The 12,724-nt window shown below is 53.6% G+C and overlaps 4 protein-coding genes across 4 annotated transcripts; 2 read left to right on the plus strand and 2 right to left on the minus strand.

Moving 5' to 3' along the window:
- Positions 1 to 2,527: 2,527 nt before the first annotated feature.
- On the plus strand, positions 2,528 to 3,984 carry M406DRAFT_296197 (putative branched-chain amino acids aminotransferase; the record flags this gene model as incomplete). The annotated part of the gene is made up of 2 exons (XM_040919233.1): positions 2,528 to 3,616; positions 3,686 to 3,984. 2 exons carry the CDS (start codon positions 2,528 to 2,530, stop codon positions 3,854 to 3,856), a joined length of 1,260 nt encoding a protein of 419 aa, XP_040771751.1. The 3' UTR covers positions 3,857 to 3,984.
- Positions 3,985 to 4,151: 167 nt separating this feature from the next.
- On the minus strand, positions 4,152 to 5,146 carry M406DRAFT_73234 (uncharacterized protein; the record flags this gene model as incomplete). The annotated part of the gene is made up of 3 exons (XM_040925610.1): positions 4,152 to 4,217; positions 4,276 to 4,748; positions 4,804 to 5,146. The coding sequence occupies 3 exons, from the start codon at positions 5,144 to 5,146 to the stop codon at positions 4,152 to 4,154; spliced, it is 882 nt and encodes a 293-aa protein (XP_040771752.1).
- Positions 5,147 to 7,052: 1,906 nt separating this feature from the next.
- Positions 7,053 to 8,387, minus strand: M406DRAFT_267861 (S-adenosyl-L-methionine-dependent methyltransferase; the record flags this gene model as incomplete). Its single annotated transcript, XM_040917896.1, has 4 exons — positions 7,053 to 7,209; positions 7,274 to 7,391; positions 7,515 to 8,080; positions 8,242 to 8,387. The coding sequence occupies 4 exons, from the start codon at positions 8,385 to 8,387 to the stop codon at positions 7,053 to 7,055; spliced, it is 987 nt and encodes a 328-aa protein (XP_040771753.1).
- A 3,721-nt stretch (positions 8,388 to 12,108) lies between these two features.
- On the plus strand, positions 12,109 to 12,429 carry M406DRAFT_29821 (uncharacterized protein; the record flags this gene model as incomplete). The annotated part of the gene is made up of 2 exons (XM_040919308.1): positions 12,109 to 12,148; positions 12,215 to 12,429. Coding segments are annotated over 2 exons (255 nt in total), but the record flags the coding sequence as incomplete, so codon positions are not given.
- Positions 12,430 to 12,724: the final 295 nt, after the last annotated feature.

A 12,724-nucleotide genomic window follows, 5' to 3' on the forward strand; every position in this document is an offset into this window, starting at 1 on the left:
TCTTGTTTCCCAGCTTGCTACAGCGCGCCCCTCCTTTCGATCTTCAGGGAATTTCTTTGCAGTGCTGGCTCAACCATGGCCGTCGCAGCGGCGGGCTGTAGGTTGTCACTGTGTCTGGGTCTCATGGGAAGTCTGGTGGGATTGCTTTATTTCTGGATAGCGTGGTTTGAGATGTCTTCAATATTAATCGCGGTAACGCGCTTGACCACTACACCAGCCAACCACCAGATCCTGACCAATTGTTGGTAGTGCATAATTTGAACGCCTCTATATGTGTTGTAACTTGGGACGAACTGACATGTGACTGCCAGCCAGCCAGCTGCACCAACAGAGGCGGCGGCTGCACTTGGGGCTGGCTGCCTAGCAACGACCACCAACCAGCCAGCCATCACTATTCCAGGGCAGCCTCCTTGATTCTCGACCACGCTCGAACCTCTCTGCACCAGCAAGAGTGTTGAAACCAAATCAGATTCATCATAACGCCAGGACAGAATGGCTCGTGCACTTCTCCTCCCTCTTGACTCATCCCTACAGCCGCCCTCTTGCTTGAATTGGCTGAACCTGCACCAAGGACCTTTTCCAGCATTTCTCCCAGCAGGTAATACAGCAAAGCAAACTCAGGAGATCTCGCCTCTCTTTCTCCTCATACCGACGAGATACTGTCTCGTCATCCAAAAATTCTCAACAACACACTTTTGTACCAAGTGACCTGAAGGCGCCTTTCTCCATCTGGATTCAGCCATTCTCCCCCATTATTCTCCTGACCTAGCAGGAGATATCTCGAAGAGGCCTTACAACAAGAGGCAGCCAACGAGAGACACTTGGTGCTCGTTTGAATTTCATCATAATGTGACCGCGGGACTCGACCTAGACCCTGGGAACGACGTTGACCTGCTTATATAAGCAGCCTCCGCAAGGTGACATTCTGCCACTTGGCAAGAGCGAGTCGGCGTGCACCTGAGCAGTGCAGCTTAGAGCTTCAACTTTAAATGATACATGTGTCATTTTCAGCTTGTCCAATGCTCTCGAGTCGGCTGGAGACGCTGAAAGGAGATGAAGGCGTGGCATGGCACGGCATGGCATGGCAAGTCCGTGCCGGAACAGCATATGGAGTAGATAAAGAGAAGAAAAACCGCAGGGCGCATGGACATGCCGAAGTTACCAATGACAAGTCTCAATTGGCAAATGATGAAGGCCCCTCTCAGACCGATGTCGCTATGCGCTCGGTGAAGGTCATCCATATGAACAAAGGTGCCAATGACGAAGGAAACCTTGAGGGGGTGGGTTCGTATAGGGGAGATGACGAGGGATGAGAAGGGTTCCCGCGGCAATTGGCGGCTACAAGCGGCCTTTGCAATGACTTTAACCTGTCCGACGTCCATTAATCACCAATTTCCCCTGTGCTGGGCTTTTTGTCTGTCAGCAATTTTCATCGGTTCAAAGCACTGCCCTCTGCAACCATGATCCCATGGGGGAGGAAGGATCTTATCTTGCACACTTCTCCGTACCGGCCCGGCAATATCCACACTTCTTGGTGCCGACATGTGACCGATATCTAGGTCAGATGCGTGCGTGTCATGGTCGCAGGTTGAGGACGTTGGGACTATGGATTCTCGCACCTGGAGGCGAGGAGGGGGCGAATATGGCGCTGGATTTTCACCCCATTTTCATAGCAAATATTTTCAAACAAGGAGGAGGCGAAAGAGAAGGAAGAAGAATGAAAAATTCCTAATCTGCAGCGTGGTCGAGACTGTAGATGATTGATTCCCAGTGGAAAATCTCGAACTTACAGAGCCTCTTCTATCCGTCTTGGATGGGTGACCACCAAACCAACGAGAGCAGTATGCAGGGGACACAAGAAGATCCTCAAAAGTCCACGTGAGAGACGAGATGTCCAGGTGACTTTTATGAGTTCATCATAACGTCTCCAAGGTGGTCATCATCTTCAGAAGAGGAATGCGGTTTCATCAAGTCCACACAGGATGCTTACATAGTATTCCTTGTAGGTGAGGCAGGTAAACGAACCCCAGCCACTTACACGATGCGCCACGTCCGAAGTAGGAGAATGCGCTCTGCGCCAACGCGCATTCAGCCTCCCTTCTTCCAGGATAGGCTACGATGTACAGAGAGGTCAGTTATTCCCTAGGAATGAAAATTTAATCTCTGTCTGCAAAACCGCATGGTATCTAGCTAAGCCGTCGAACTAGAAGCATGGACACATTCATGAGTCACTTTGTCCTCTTCAAAACTCCACCTGTATCTGGAGTTTAAGCCAAAGAGGCCCACACCTTTGCTATAAGCCGTCCATTTTCCTTTTAAAGGGACTCCTTTCTCCTCGTTAAACTTGTTTCTGTAGTTCTTGATTTTTCTGATTCATTCCCATATCAATCCCTCTCACATCCATTGAGATCAATTACTACCCTCGAAGCAGACAATTTCAATACAAGTGTAGATTTCCCACTAATCAACAGCAATATACATATATTAGAACTACCTGGGAATTTCCCTCTTCCATTTAAATTACACCATGGCTCCCGGCACACTGCTGGCCACCCACGAGGCCTCCGCCTCAGACGCCGACCTCACTTCCACCGCTCTGAAGCACAAGATCGACAAGATCAACGACGGCAGCAGCAGCAGCAATGGCGCCCCTGCACCTGCCGAGCTGGACGCCTCCAAGCTCATCTTCACCCGCACCACGGCCCCTCGCGCCGTCCCGGACGAGGCCACGGCCAGCGCCGGCCAGCACACCATCTGCACCGACCACATGATCTCTTGCGCCTGGAACAGCACCACGGGCTGGGCGGCACCCGAGCTGAAGCCCTACGGGCCCATCTCCCTGATGCCCACCGCCTCTGTCCTGCACTACGCCACCGAGTGCTTCGAGGGCCTCAAGGCCTACCGCGGCTTCGACGGCAAGCTGCGGCTGTTCCGCCCGGACTGCAACGCCCGGCGCCTCCTGTCGTCCGCTGTGCGCATCGCCCTGCCGGCGTTCCCCCCCGCCGAGGTGGAGAAGCTCCTGGCCGCCCTCGTCGCCACCGACGGGCCCAAGTGGCTGCCCCGTGACCGCGCGGGCTCCTACCTCTACCTCCGCCCCGTCCTGATCGGCACCCAGCCCCATCTCGGCATAGGCACGCCCACCGAGGCCCTCCTGTACATCACCGCGAGCTTCATGACCCGCTTTGACGCCCGGGCCGGCGGGATCCGGCTGCACACGAACCCCGAGGACACGATCCGCGCCTGGGTCGGCGGGTTCGGGCACGCCAAGCTCGGCGCCAACTACGGGCCCAGCCTGGTGGCCACGCAGGAGGCGCGGAGGAGAGGGTACGACCAGGTCCTGTGGCTGTACGGGCCCGAAGGGTACTGCACCGAGGCCGGGGCGTCCAACTTCTTCGTCGTGTGGAAGAGCAAGGAGACCGGCAGGCCGCAGATCGTTACTGCGCCGCTGGACGACAAGCTGATTTTGGACGGCATCACGAGGAGGAGCCTGTTGCAGCTCGCGCGGGAGAGGCTCGGCGACGAGGCCGAAGTCGTCGAGAGAAGATACTCCATTGACGAGGTGGTGGAGGCAGATCGCGAGGGAAGACTGATTGAGTCCTTTGCGGCTGGTACGGCGGTAAGTCGTCATGTCCCCTTCTCCTAGGCATTGTGATGTAATAACATGCTGATTTGTCGTCAATATCAGTTCTTCGTTGCCCCCGTGTCGTTTATCCACCACAGAGGCAAAGATATTGCCATAAGTATGGCCGAAGGAAACGGTGGCAAGTACACGTTGATGCTGAGGAAATGGATGCACGACATTATGTATGGAAACGAGAATCACTCGTGGGGAGTGACCATCCCAGAGGAGGAATGAGTGAAGAAAACCGAAGGAAGCAACTTGAAGACATTCGCATCGGGCTCAGCGTGCTGTGTCACGCCACTCGTGCTCTATAATACTTTAGTAGAATTGGTCTCTATGTCGTCAATTCTAGAAACTCGTTGAAGAATATGAGCAATTTTCGTGACATGTGGGTAGGATTAATGGCGTACCCTCCAGCTCCAAAAGACACCTCTAGCGAGGATAGATCACATAGCGATAATCAACCCATAAGTACCAACATCCTCGCCCTGATTGGTTCCGACCGAAATGATCACATGAACCAAATACGTCAGTCCTCCAACAAGTACTGCTGAAGCAAGCCGGACATGACCCCTTTGATCTTCTTGCTAAAATTCTAGACGAACATGAGAGTCAACACTTGGTTCAACAAGTGCACTGTGTCCAACACGTACCTTTTCAGACACACGTGCCTCTTCATGAGCATTGTCCAGGATGCTACTTAGCTCATTTGATACTTTATCAATCTCGTTGGCAAAAGATTTCTTCACCGCCATGACCGCGCTGGCCTGCTCGCACTCGGCGGCATCTTGGGTATTGGCCAGCTCGGCGAAGATGTCATCAACTTCCTTCTGCGCCACCTCACGTTGGGCCCAGAGCGATGTCAATTCCACCTCCACAGTGTCGATATACTTTACAAAGGAGGCAATACGGTCGCCAACCCTAACTACATGGCCCGCTTCCGGGTCATTGATGCGCGTATCAGACAATTGCTTGGTGATCTTCTTGTGGTTGTTGTCAAGAAGGGCTAGAACACGCTCGTCTTCAGAGATGGTTCTCATGAGATCCTGCTGCAGTTCGGCGTGCAGATCTGTCAGGCTTGCCAGGGCGTCGTTGTAGAGGGTGTCTCTATTTGCAACAACATGATCTGCAGGTCGTGTCAGACGCGCTGCTCCACCCAGAACAAGCAAGCCCCAACCTACCAATCAGCTCTTGGTCAAGAGGCGACTCCACGTGCCGCAAGTTGTCCAGCGAAGGCTGCTTCATCTGCAGCCACAACCGCTTTTGTGGCCTCTCGGGCTCTCGTTGAGGTAGTCGGTGCTTCTGCTGGGCGCGTGCTACAGGTGCCTGGCGGGTCTGCTGCTGCACTGGCTTCGCGTGGTGAGTAGGTCTTGCAAAGAATGCCTCCGTAGGGCTCAGGCATTCGGGTTCATTGCCTTCTTCATCCCCAGCATAAGCTTTGATGCGGGCGCGAAGGTCAATGGAGCCATCTTGCCGGTGAACTGGACGCACACCTAATTCTTCGTATGCTGGTCTCTTGTACATTATGTGTAGGCTCAATGACGAGCTAGAGATACAGAGGTGAAAGGAAGAATGAGTCGAGTCTGATAGCATGAGGATTTGAGGCGATGAAAGAGATTGATTCGATTTGTTTAGTAAGGTTGAGGGAAGGTACGTTGCCTGCTATTCTGGAGTGGAAGAAAGGGTAGGTGCCTTCCCTCCATGGCGACTACACTGGAACATCGGTTCCTACCATAGAAGTGACCTGAAATTCAGAGGTCAAACTGACCATCTGTTTACCAATCCAGTTACCAAACCCTCGAAAGAGCTCACTTATGGCAGCTTCAACCGCCTCATACCCCGCCACCCCTTGATCTTCCAAAATCTCACTCTTCATTCCCCTCATCTCTAAGATGCCTAAATCATCGCTTCAAGGCGGGGAAGGCTCAAGCTCGCCCCTCTGGTGATGGTCAGGCCCGTGCACCTCCATCAAAATGCCCTGCGACGCAAGTCTCGTCCTCCGCACGCGCCCTCTTCTTGGAGAGGGTTCTGTAGAATCGGCTGGCCCGCGGTATCTCGTATACCCGTCCACAAGTCGCGAGTATAGTGTAGAGTGGTAGAAGAAGAGCCCGCAGATGGTAAAAACCGCGGCAGCACAGGCCAGATGTATGAGTGGCCTGTCCATGTTGTCGGAGGGGAATTCCGTTTTGTTGTTTTTGTGTAGTCGGAGTGGAGGGCTGCGTATCAATGAGAGTAGGGGCTCTGGAAACTTCGGGTAGACAATGGTAACTTGTCTGTATGACTAGCTCGAGTCTCTCCGAATGTGGTGCTGTGATGGTGTGTAGTGACTGATCAGTTCAGAAAGACAATTTGTCGGCGTTCAAGGGACATTTAGGGGGAGAGCCTGTCAAGCTGGGAAAACTCACATATGCAGATCCCAAGCCCTGAAATTTTGGTGATCAGAGGTCTGCCCTCATTGTGGAAACAAAGCTTGAGGAAAAAAGAGCCACGTGGGACGATCTTGTGAATCTCTGTAGCAGTGATGAATGTGGAGTGAGAGGTGAGTCGGCCTAGCACGTAGCACAAGGACAGGCCGTCCACAGATTTTGGGAGGGAACTGCCACCGACACTTGTCCTTCAGACAAAAGCGTCTAGAAAATCATGTTGCCAATACTAACCTCGAGAGGACTCTGGTAGCAGAGAACCCTGAGTAGCAATTGAGCTGCCTTTCTGAGAGATGACTCGGTCCTAGTGCTCTGATTTGAATCCATCCTGGCACATCTTGAGAGTGATACGACATACCGTAAGGACTTTTCTCACAAAATGTATCCTCACAGCAATGCCTACCATCTTGGTGCATCGCCTTGCGATACGCGCCACTTCCCCTATGCACAATGCGAATTGGAACACCACATTCTCTCGGTGCAACGGAAGCAAGAGCAAACACTCTAAATCTGCAGGCAATCGGGAGCTTGTGACAAGTCCCTGCAGGTCATTGAGACTATGCATATCGGAAGTTGACAGATGCGGGCAGCATGGTATGACACAGGCAGTTGTATCTCCTTAAGGATCTTGCGGTGTTACACAATGAAAGATTCGGCCGGCTGTTCGGCTTTATGGTGTGGCACACGATGAGGAGATGCCCAAGGAGGAACTGTGCATAATCATTGAGCGGTTTTCTAAGCTCTGAATGTTGTGTAATTATGTGTAAAGGGGAAAGGCACGGGTATGATCCATAAGCCCCATCACGATCGAGAGATCCGAAATGACCGATCAAGCGAAGTCGAGATGGGATGTGAAGCGCTTTCACTTTGTCCGCTTGACTCCACACACTCGATATTTGCCGGGCGAGGCTCGGCATCCACCCCATTCTTCTTGTTGCCCAGGTGACTTCAACACCAGCTGGCACGCAGTCCTTCGTCCCACTGACACAGGTGCCATATTAAGCCCGTCACTTCTGGAAGACCATGACGGCGTATCGAAAGCTGCCATTGGCGTAACCTCTTCTCATGGCCCGGAAGGCCTGCAAGAAAGCGACGCCATCTCGACCTTGACTGAAAGCAAAGGCCCAGAGGGATGGATTCTGCACCAGCGACCACGAGATGTCCCTACGAGTAACATTTGTCAGCTGGCTCTGTTCCATGACCGCAACCTGAAACCATATGGTCTTACCATGTCGCCTTTACATCAACAGATATGTCCTTTGGTCCTCCCAGCACACTAAGGCCAGCTCCCTTGGCTAAGCTGACGTAGTCGACTTCGGTGCAGAGCGGCGGTAGAAGCATGCCATCTGTATCGCATTCGCCTGTCAGCTCTCAACAACATCACATTGGCCCCACGGCTCGGACGCAAGCCGGACCCGCAGACCGGAGACGCCCCGGGAGACACAGCCGCAATACTGGGGCCCACCCACCTTCGATAGGCTTGATGTCGTCCACGAACTGCTTCTCATCCAGCCCCTCTGCCCTGAACCAATCAGCTAGCGCGAGCCTACCCCCAACCTTGAGGACTTTGTGGGCGTTCTGGAAGAATAGAGACTTGTTGGGGAAGTGGCTCAGTGCCTCGCAGATCCAGACTGCATCAAAGGACTCGGACTGGGAAGCGAAGACATCCCCCATTTTCTCGGCGTCCAGCTCGAGGAACTTGACCTTGCCTTTGCCGATGTGGAGAAAGCCATCGGCATCGGGTCCCTGGTCGGTCAGGCTCTTGTCGTCTTTGGCAGCTTCGCTCTTGGTGAGACGGGTGGCCATCTCGACCTGCTTGGTGGATATGGTGATGCCTGTCACCGTACAGCCTAATACCGAGGCCAGGTACCTTGATGTACCGCCGATGCCACATCCCACATCGAGGACCTTGGCGCCCTCGGCGATCTGCGAAGTGTTCAGAAGGAGGTGGATCAGATTGACCTGGGCCTGCTCCTTGGTCTCGTTGGCCTTGGACTCGGGAGTAGGCCAGTAGCCATGGTGGATATGCGTCCCCCTTCAGACGCACAAACAGCGTCAGTATTATTTATTGAGTTGTAGAGGCGATGACAAGTGACAAACGCCGGGTAGGGTTCCCCGAGGGACAAGCAGCCTGACGACGGTGACATGATAGGAGGACATCTCTGGAAGGGCTTGTCGGGTATGGCCGTGACCTACCACAGGGAGAGATAATATTCGCTGGCAAGATCGTAGTGGGTCTTGATCCTGTCCTTGAGGGCCTGCATGGTGTCGTGGGCGAGACCGAGCGGCGTGTCATATTGCTTGCTGAGCTCGGTGTCCTCTGCTACTGTTGTGGATGCCATTGTTGTGTTGTCCAACCCGACGTCGTGTTGCTTTTCAATGGTCGATGACGGTCTCGATTCTTGAATATCTTGAGAGACTTGTTGAGGACCAGAAAAATCATGAGGTGTCAAGTCCAGAGCTCTCCAAGAGAGCTCCTTGGTGCTGAGGCCTGCCTGCCTCAGTCATGCCCTTCTCGTCTGAACTTCGACCCCCTACCTCGGATGGGGTATGAGATACGGAGTACGGACCACGGACCACGGATCAGAGTTGTGTGATTGGCAGGTCTTGTGTTGCTATACAGTAGTACCATGTGTGCTACGTAACGTAAAAGACAGCAGGGCACAGGCACCACGGCTCTCTGGCGCCAGTAGTGGTACAGGGGATGGGCATGTTAAGCTGGGGTTGGAATGTGGAGTGAGACAAGAAGCAGAGACATGGAAGATCCTCCCAGCATAGGGGCCTCTTTCTCCTTCTCCCAGTGTACTGCTTGCTCTATGTGTATAATCTGTAAGCTCGCAGTAGTTCTTTCTTGATACACAGTTCCACAGTTTCAACGCCAGCTCCAGCTCTTGTCTCGACTCCAACACTTCCATGATGCAGGTGCATGAGGTTCTGACATCCCAGAGGCTTCACAGCATTTGGGCGGGGTATCTTTGCATCCAATAAAAATACTCTGGGCCTCGGCACTTGGCCATTTCGTAGCCGCAAGAACGGTAGACTGACGGCTACTAAAGATGCAAGACATGCGCAATGACAGGCCTTGTGTTTCCCTCTGCACCAAAATACTCCAAAACATTCTTCACCGCCCAACTTGTCTACTAGTAATTGGTAACAGCCGAGAAAAGTGCGTCTCACACACAAGAGTCTGACAGCTCCTGCTTGAAGAAGTCTTGCATGAAGAGACACTCTCTACCTCACAGCTTTACACAAATGGAGGCGTGTCACAACGGATGAAAGCTGTATCTCCCGAGAATTGGATTTTAAGGAGTCGAATTGTCAAGATTACCCATCTTGCCTATTATCAGTGTTTGAAAAGCCAGGGGGCGGGGGATCTCGAAGTCCGAGGATCATCAGCATCAAGAATTTGTTGAGCGGGCTCCCTCATCCTCGAGTCGATTTGGGATGCAGGTCTGCTTACGCCCGGCCCGCTCTGTTGGGAATCATTAAATCATTTGGTTGTGCCTGGGTCCGTTGCGTTAGCGGTCGTGGCTTGTCCCTTGGAGTGCTTGCCTTCGGTTCATTTTCGCTCCAACCGGAACAGCGGCACCCGGTGTGAGGGGAGGGAGAAAAGAGCCAAGGAAGAGAGGGGAAAAGAAGGGAAGAAAGAAAAGGCAAGACCAAAGCAAGCACCCACGCACCTGCACAACTGGGCAGACCAGGGCCCAGGCAGGGAAAGATAGAAGGCGTCTAAACGTACCCTTGCGTCATGGCCCAGCCCTCCCTGCTCTGCGATCCTCTGTGGGGTTTCCTCATGCGCCCACTCACCCACCACGTTCACTTCGGCAGGGAAGAAAAGCTCAGGGCGAGCCATGATCTGTTACATGAAAAGAGACACGTGTGCGAGAACAGTGCTGCATATTGGAATGGGACAGGACAGGCTGTCATCGGGATAGTACGGCACAAATGGAGAGGTATGTGCATGCGTGGTCACACGGTCGTGCCCGATTGATGTTTGGCCAGCTGCATGTCTCAGCGCCCGAGATTCTGTGGTGTTCTGTGCTTGGGGAGCCTGGCAACTGGTAGACCAATCTTCTCTCGGGGTTCTGCTTGCCTTCGCCACACGAACCCGGCGCACTATAAGGACCTTGGCTAGACTTGCAGCTGTCGTAACTTCTTCGCCGCAGTAGCCCAGTCTAGCTTCTGGAATCACGCTGACTGGCTGTGCGAAGCTTTTCGTCACAGCACCGGGTCTGACACTTTAGCAATACTACCTGACATGGTTACAGTACAGAGTCATTTTCAAGGTCTCAATACAGTGCTGACGAGACCAGAGTTCGTCCTTGGAATATGAGACTTCTCAGGGCTCTCTCTCTCTTTTTACCATAAAGAGAGGTGAAGAGCCACCCGGCTGTCTGTCACCTTCTCCTTGGACGGCCGATCCAGACCACCTTCCTTCAACAACGTCCTGCAGTAGCAGTCCCTCCTAGTATCTGCATGCGTTCCTGCCGGTCTGACCTATGATAGTCTTCTTATTCTGAAGCCGTCTCTCACCACATCCAGCGACTCACCTGCCGTTCTCACCCTACCTCAGGACCACCCTGGGTTTTGCCGCCCGGTCTCCCCGCCCTCGATAAGACGCATACAAGAACCGACCTGACCGCCAGACCAGACGACGAATTGTCCTCGTCACCAAAATCCCTCTCTCTCTTCTCTATTTGGCTGCCCAAATGTTCATTATTTGACCTGGCTCACACCGTTCGCTGGCAGTTGGACCCACGCCTTTCTCATCCACATCGTGTGACTGTACCCACTTCTCTGTACTGCCATAGTACCTTGACGAGCCTGCACAACTTCACAAGGCCTTCACAGCAATTCGACATCGCTTAGGCGTCAAGGTCCCAAACAAACGCCAGGGCCAAGACCCGGTCGACGAGACTGAGCCGGTTACATCTTTGACAACCAAGCAGCCGTGTCCTCTCCGCCAATACCCGCATTCCGACCCACCCTCGAGGCCCCATTCTTCGGCCTCGCAACCGCCGTACGGGGTCTATCCATCCAACATCGAAATCCCAGCGGCTCCACTACTCTCGCTTCCGCGCACAAGGTGAGCAAACAAGCCTTCTCTTGACCAGTCGTTTCGCTGCGGCAGGACCCTCTGAGACGCACTCAAGCGTGTGCGCCCGGCGCCTTGGGTACGACGCGGCTGGGCTGTGGACAAAACATAGCCTCATCGCACCCAGCTCGCTCTGTGTTGTTCAGTTGGACCCCTTGCAAATTCCCTTTTCCTTCAGGTCGCATTATTGGGGGTTTGAGGTGACAAGCCAAGTTGGCTCTTGCGTGCGTGTGAATCCCCAACACAACCCAATTCACCCTTGGATGACTGCAAATTGCCTGACATGGGTCCTCTGGGATACGCATCTCGGCTTACGACAAGCCTCACTTGCGACCCGAATTCATAATGGGCCTCGTCCCACTCTCTGACAACAGGTCTTCATCTTGCCTGGCAACTCCCAATATTCCATACGACCTTGGCACATTAAGTGTATCGTGAACTATTGTCTGCCTTCTTTGGAGAGCTTCTTGGACCCCCTTGCATCTGATCGCTGCCGCCTGCTCAACACACCTCGTCAGCGAGGTCTGAAATGCGCACGGCTCCCCTAATCTTCGTTCATTCGGCCTCGTCTTTCTAGTTGCTTCTTTTTATTTCCCCTTTCCCCCCTGCCATTCCGGACAGGCGGGCTTCCAGAATTCTTCTCAATCTCGGCAAAGATCACCGTTCTCCCGCAGAGCCTAGTGCTCTTCGGGGAGCCCTCTGTTGTTGGGCCTCATCTCGTGTTTTTGCTCTTGTTCTTTTTTTCGGGGCAGGAGAAGGAGGGGCGGGACGCTCTTCCTGTTCACAACTTGATCCTTTAAAAACCAGAGTTGTCACTGGACAAGAAAGAAGAAGAAAGCTAAACAATCATGCTCTCAATGCGCAGAACACGCCGGACTCGCCGTCCAGAGAGTTGGAGTTTCCTCGACATCAGCACCGTCGACACAATGTCTATCGCCAGCAGTGAGAGATCGACGTCCTCTGGGAGTCGTCACCGGAACACGGGCTTTCCAGAGTCCTTCTGTGGAAGTCAGTCTTATATACAAAGCCCTTTTCAACGAGTGGAAAGAACCGCATAACTGACCTTTTCTGCAGATCGCAACACCAGCCTCCCACACCCAGATGCAGACACATCTGGCAACGCCTGCATCACCCAGGAAGATATCTCTGTGTCGCGCGTCCTGTCCCGTCAACGGCGGTCGTTCCTCAACAAGAACAAGCGCACCATCTCGCATGGTTATATCACACCCGAGATGGAGCAGATGTACAGCGAGGTCGCTGTCGTCTCCGACTCCGAAGCCACACCGGTGGACGGCAGATTACCGACCATCCCCAGCACCCCAGCCGTGGGCCAGCAGATCGCCATTGTGAGGCCGACCTCGGGCGGCGGCGATAGCTTCAACTCCAACTCGACAGGCGATCATGAAGATGCCGCACCGCAGCCAGTCCGACACCAAGGCCACTCCCGCATGAGACTCTCGACTGACACCACCGCCTCGTCACGCACGAGGTCAGGGAGGAGGAGGAGCTTCCTCGGCAAGCTGGGCATTCACAAGCACCGCGATTAGGGCCAATGGGTAACTACTGTGATACCTGGCATGAGAA

Source organism: Cryphonectria parasitica (genome assembly GCF_011745365.1).
Source record: "Cryphonectria parasitica EP155 unplaced genomic scaffold M406scaffold_9, whole genome shotgun sequence".
Taxonomy (NCBI): domain Eukaryota; kingdom Fungi; phylum Ascomycota; class Sordariomycetes; order Diaporthales; family Cryphonectriaceae; genus Cryphonectria; species Cryphonectria parasitica.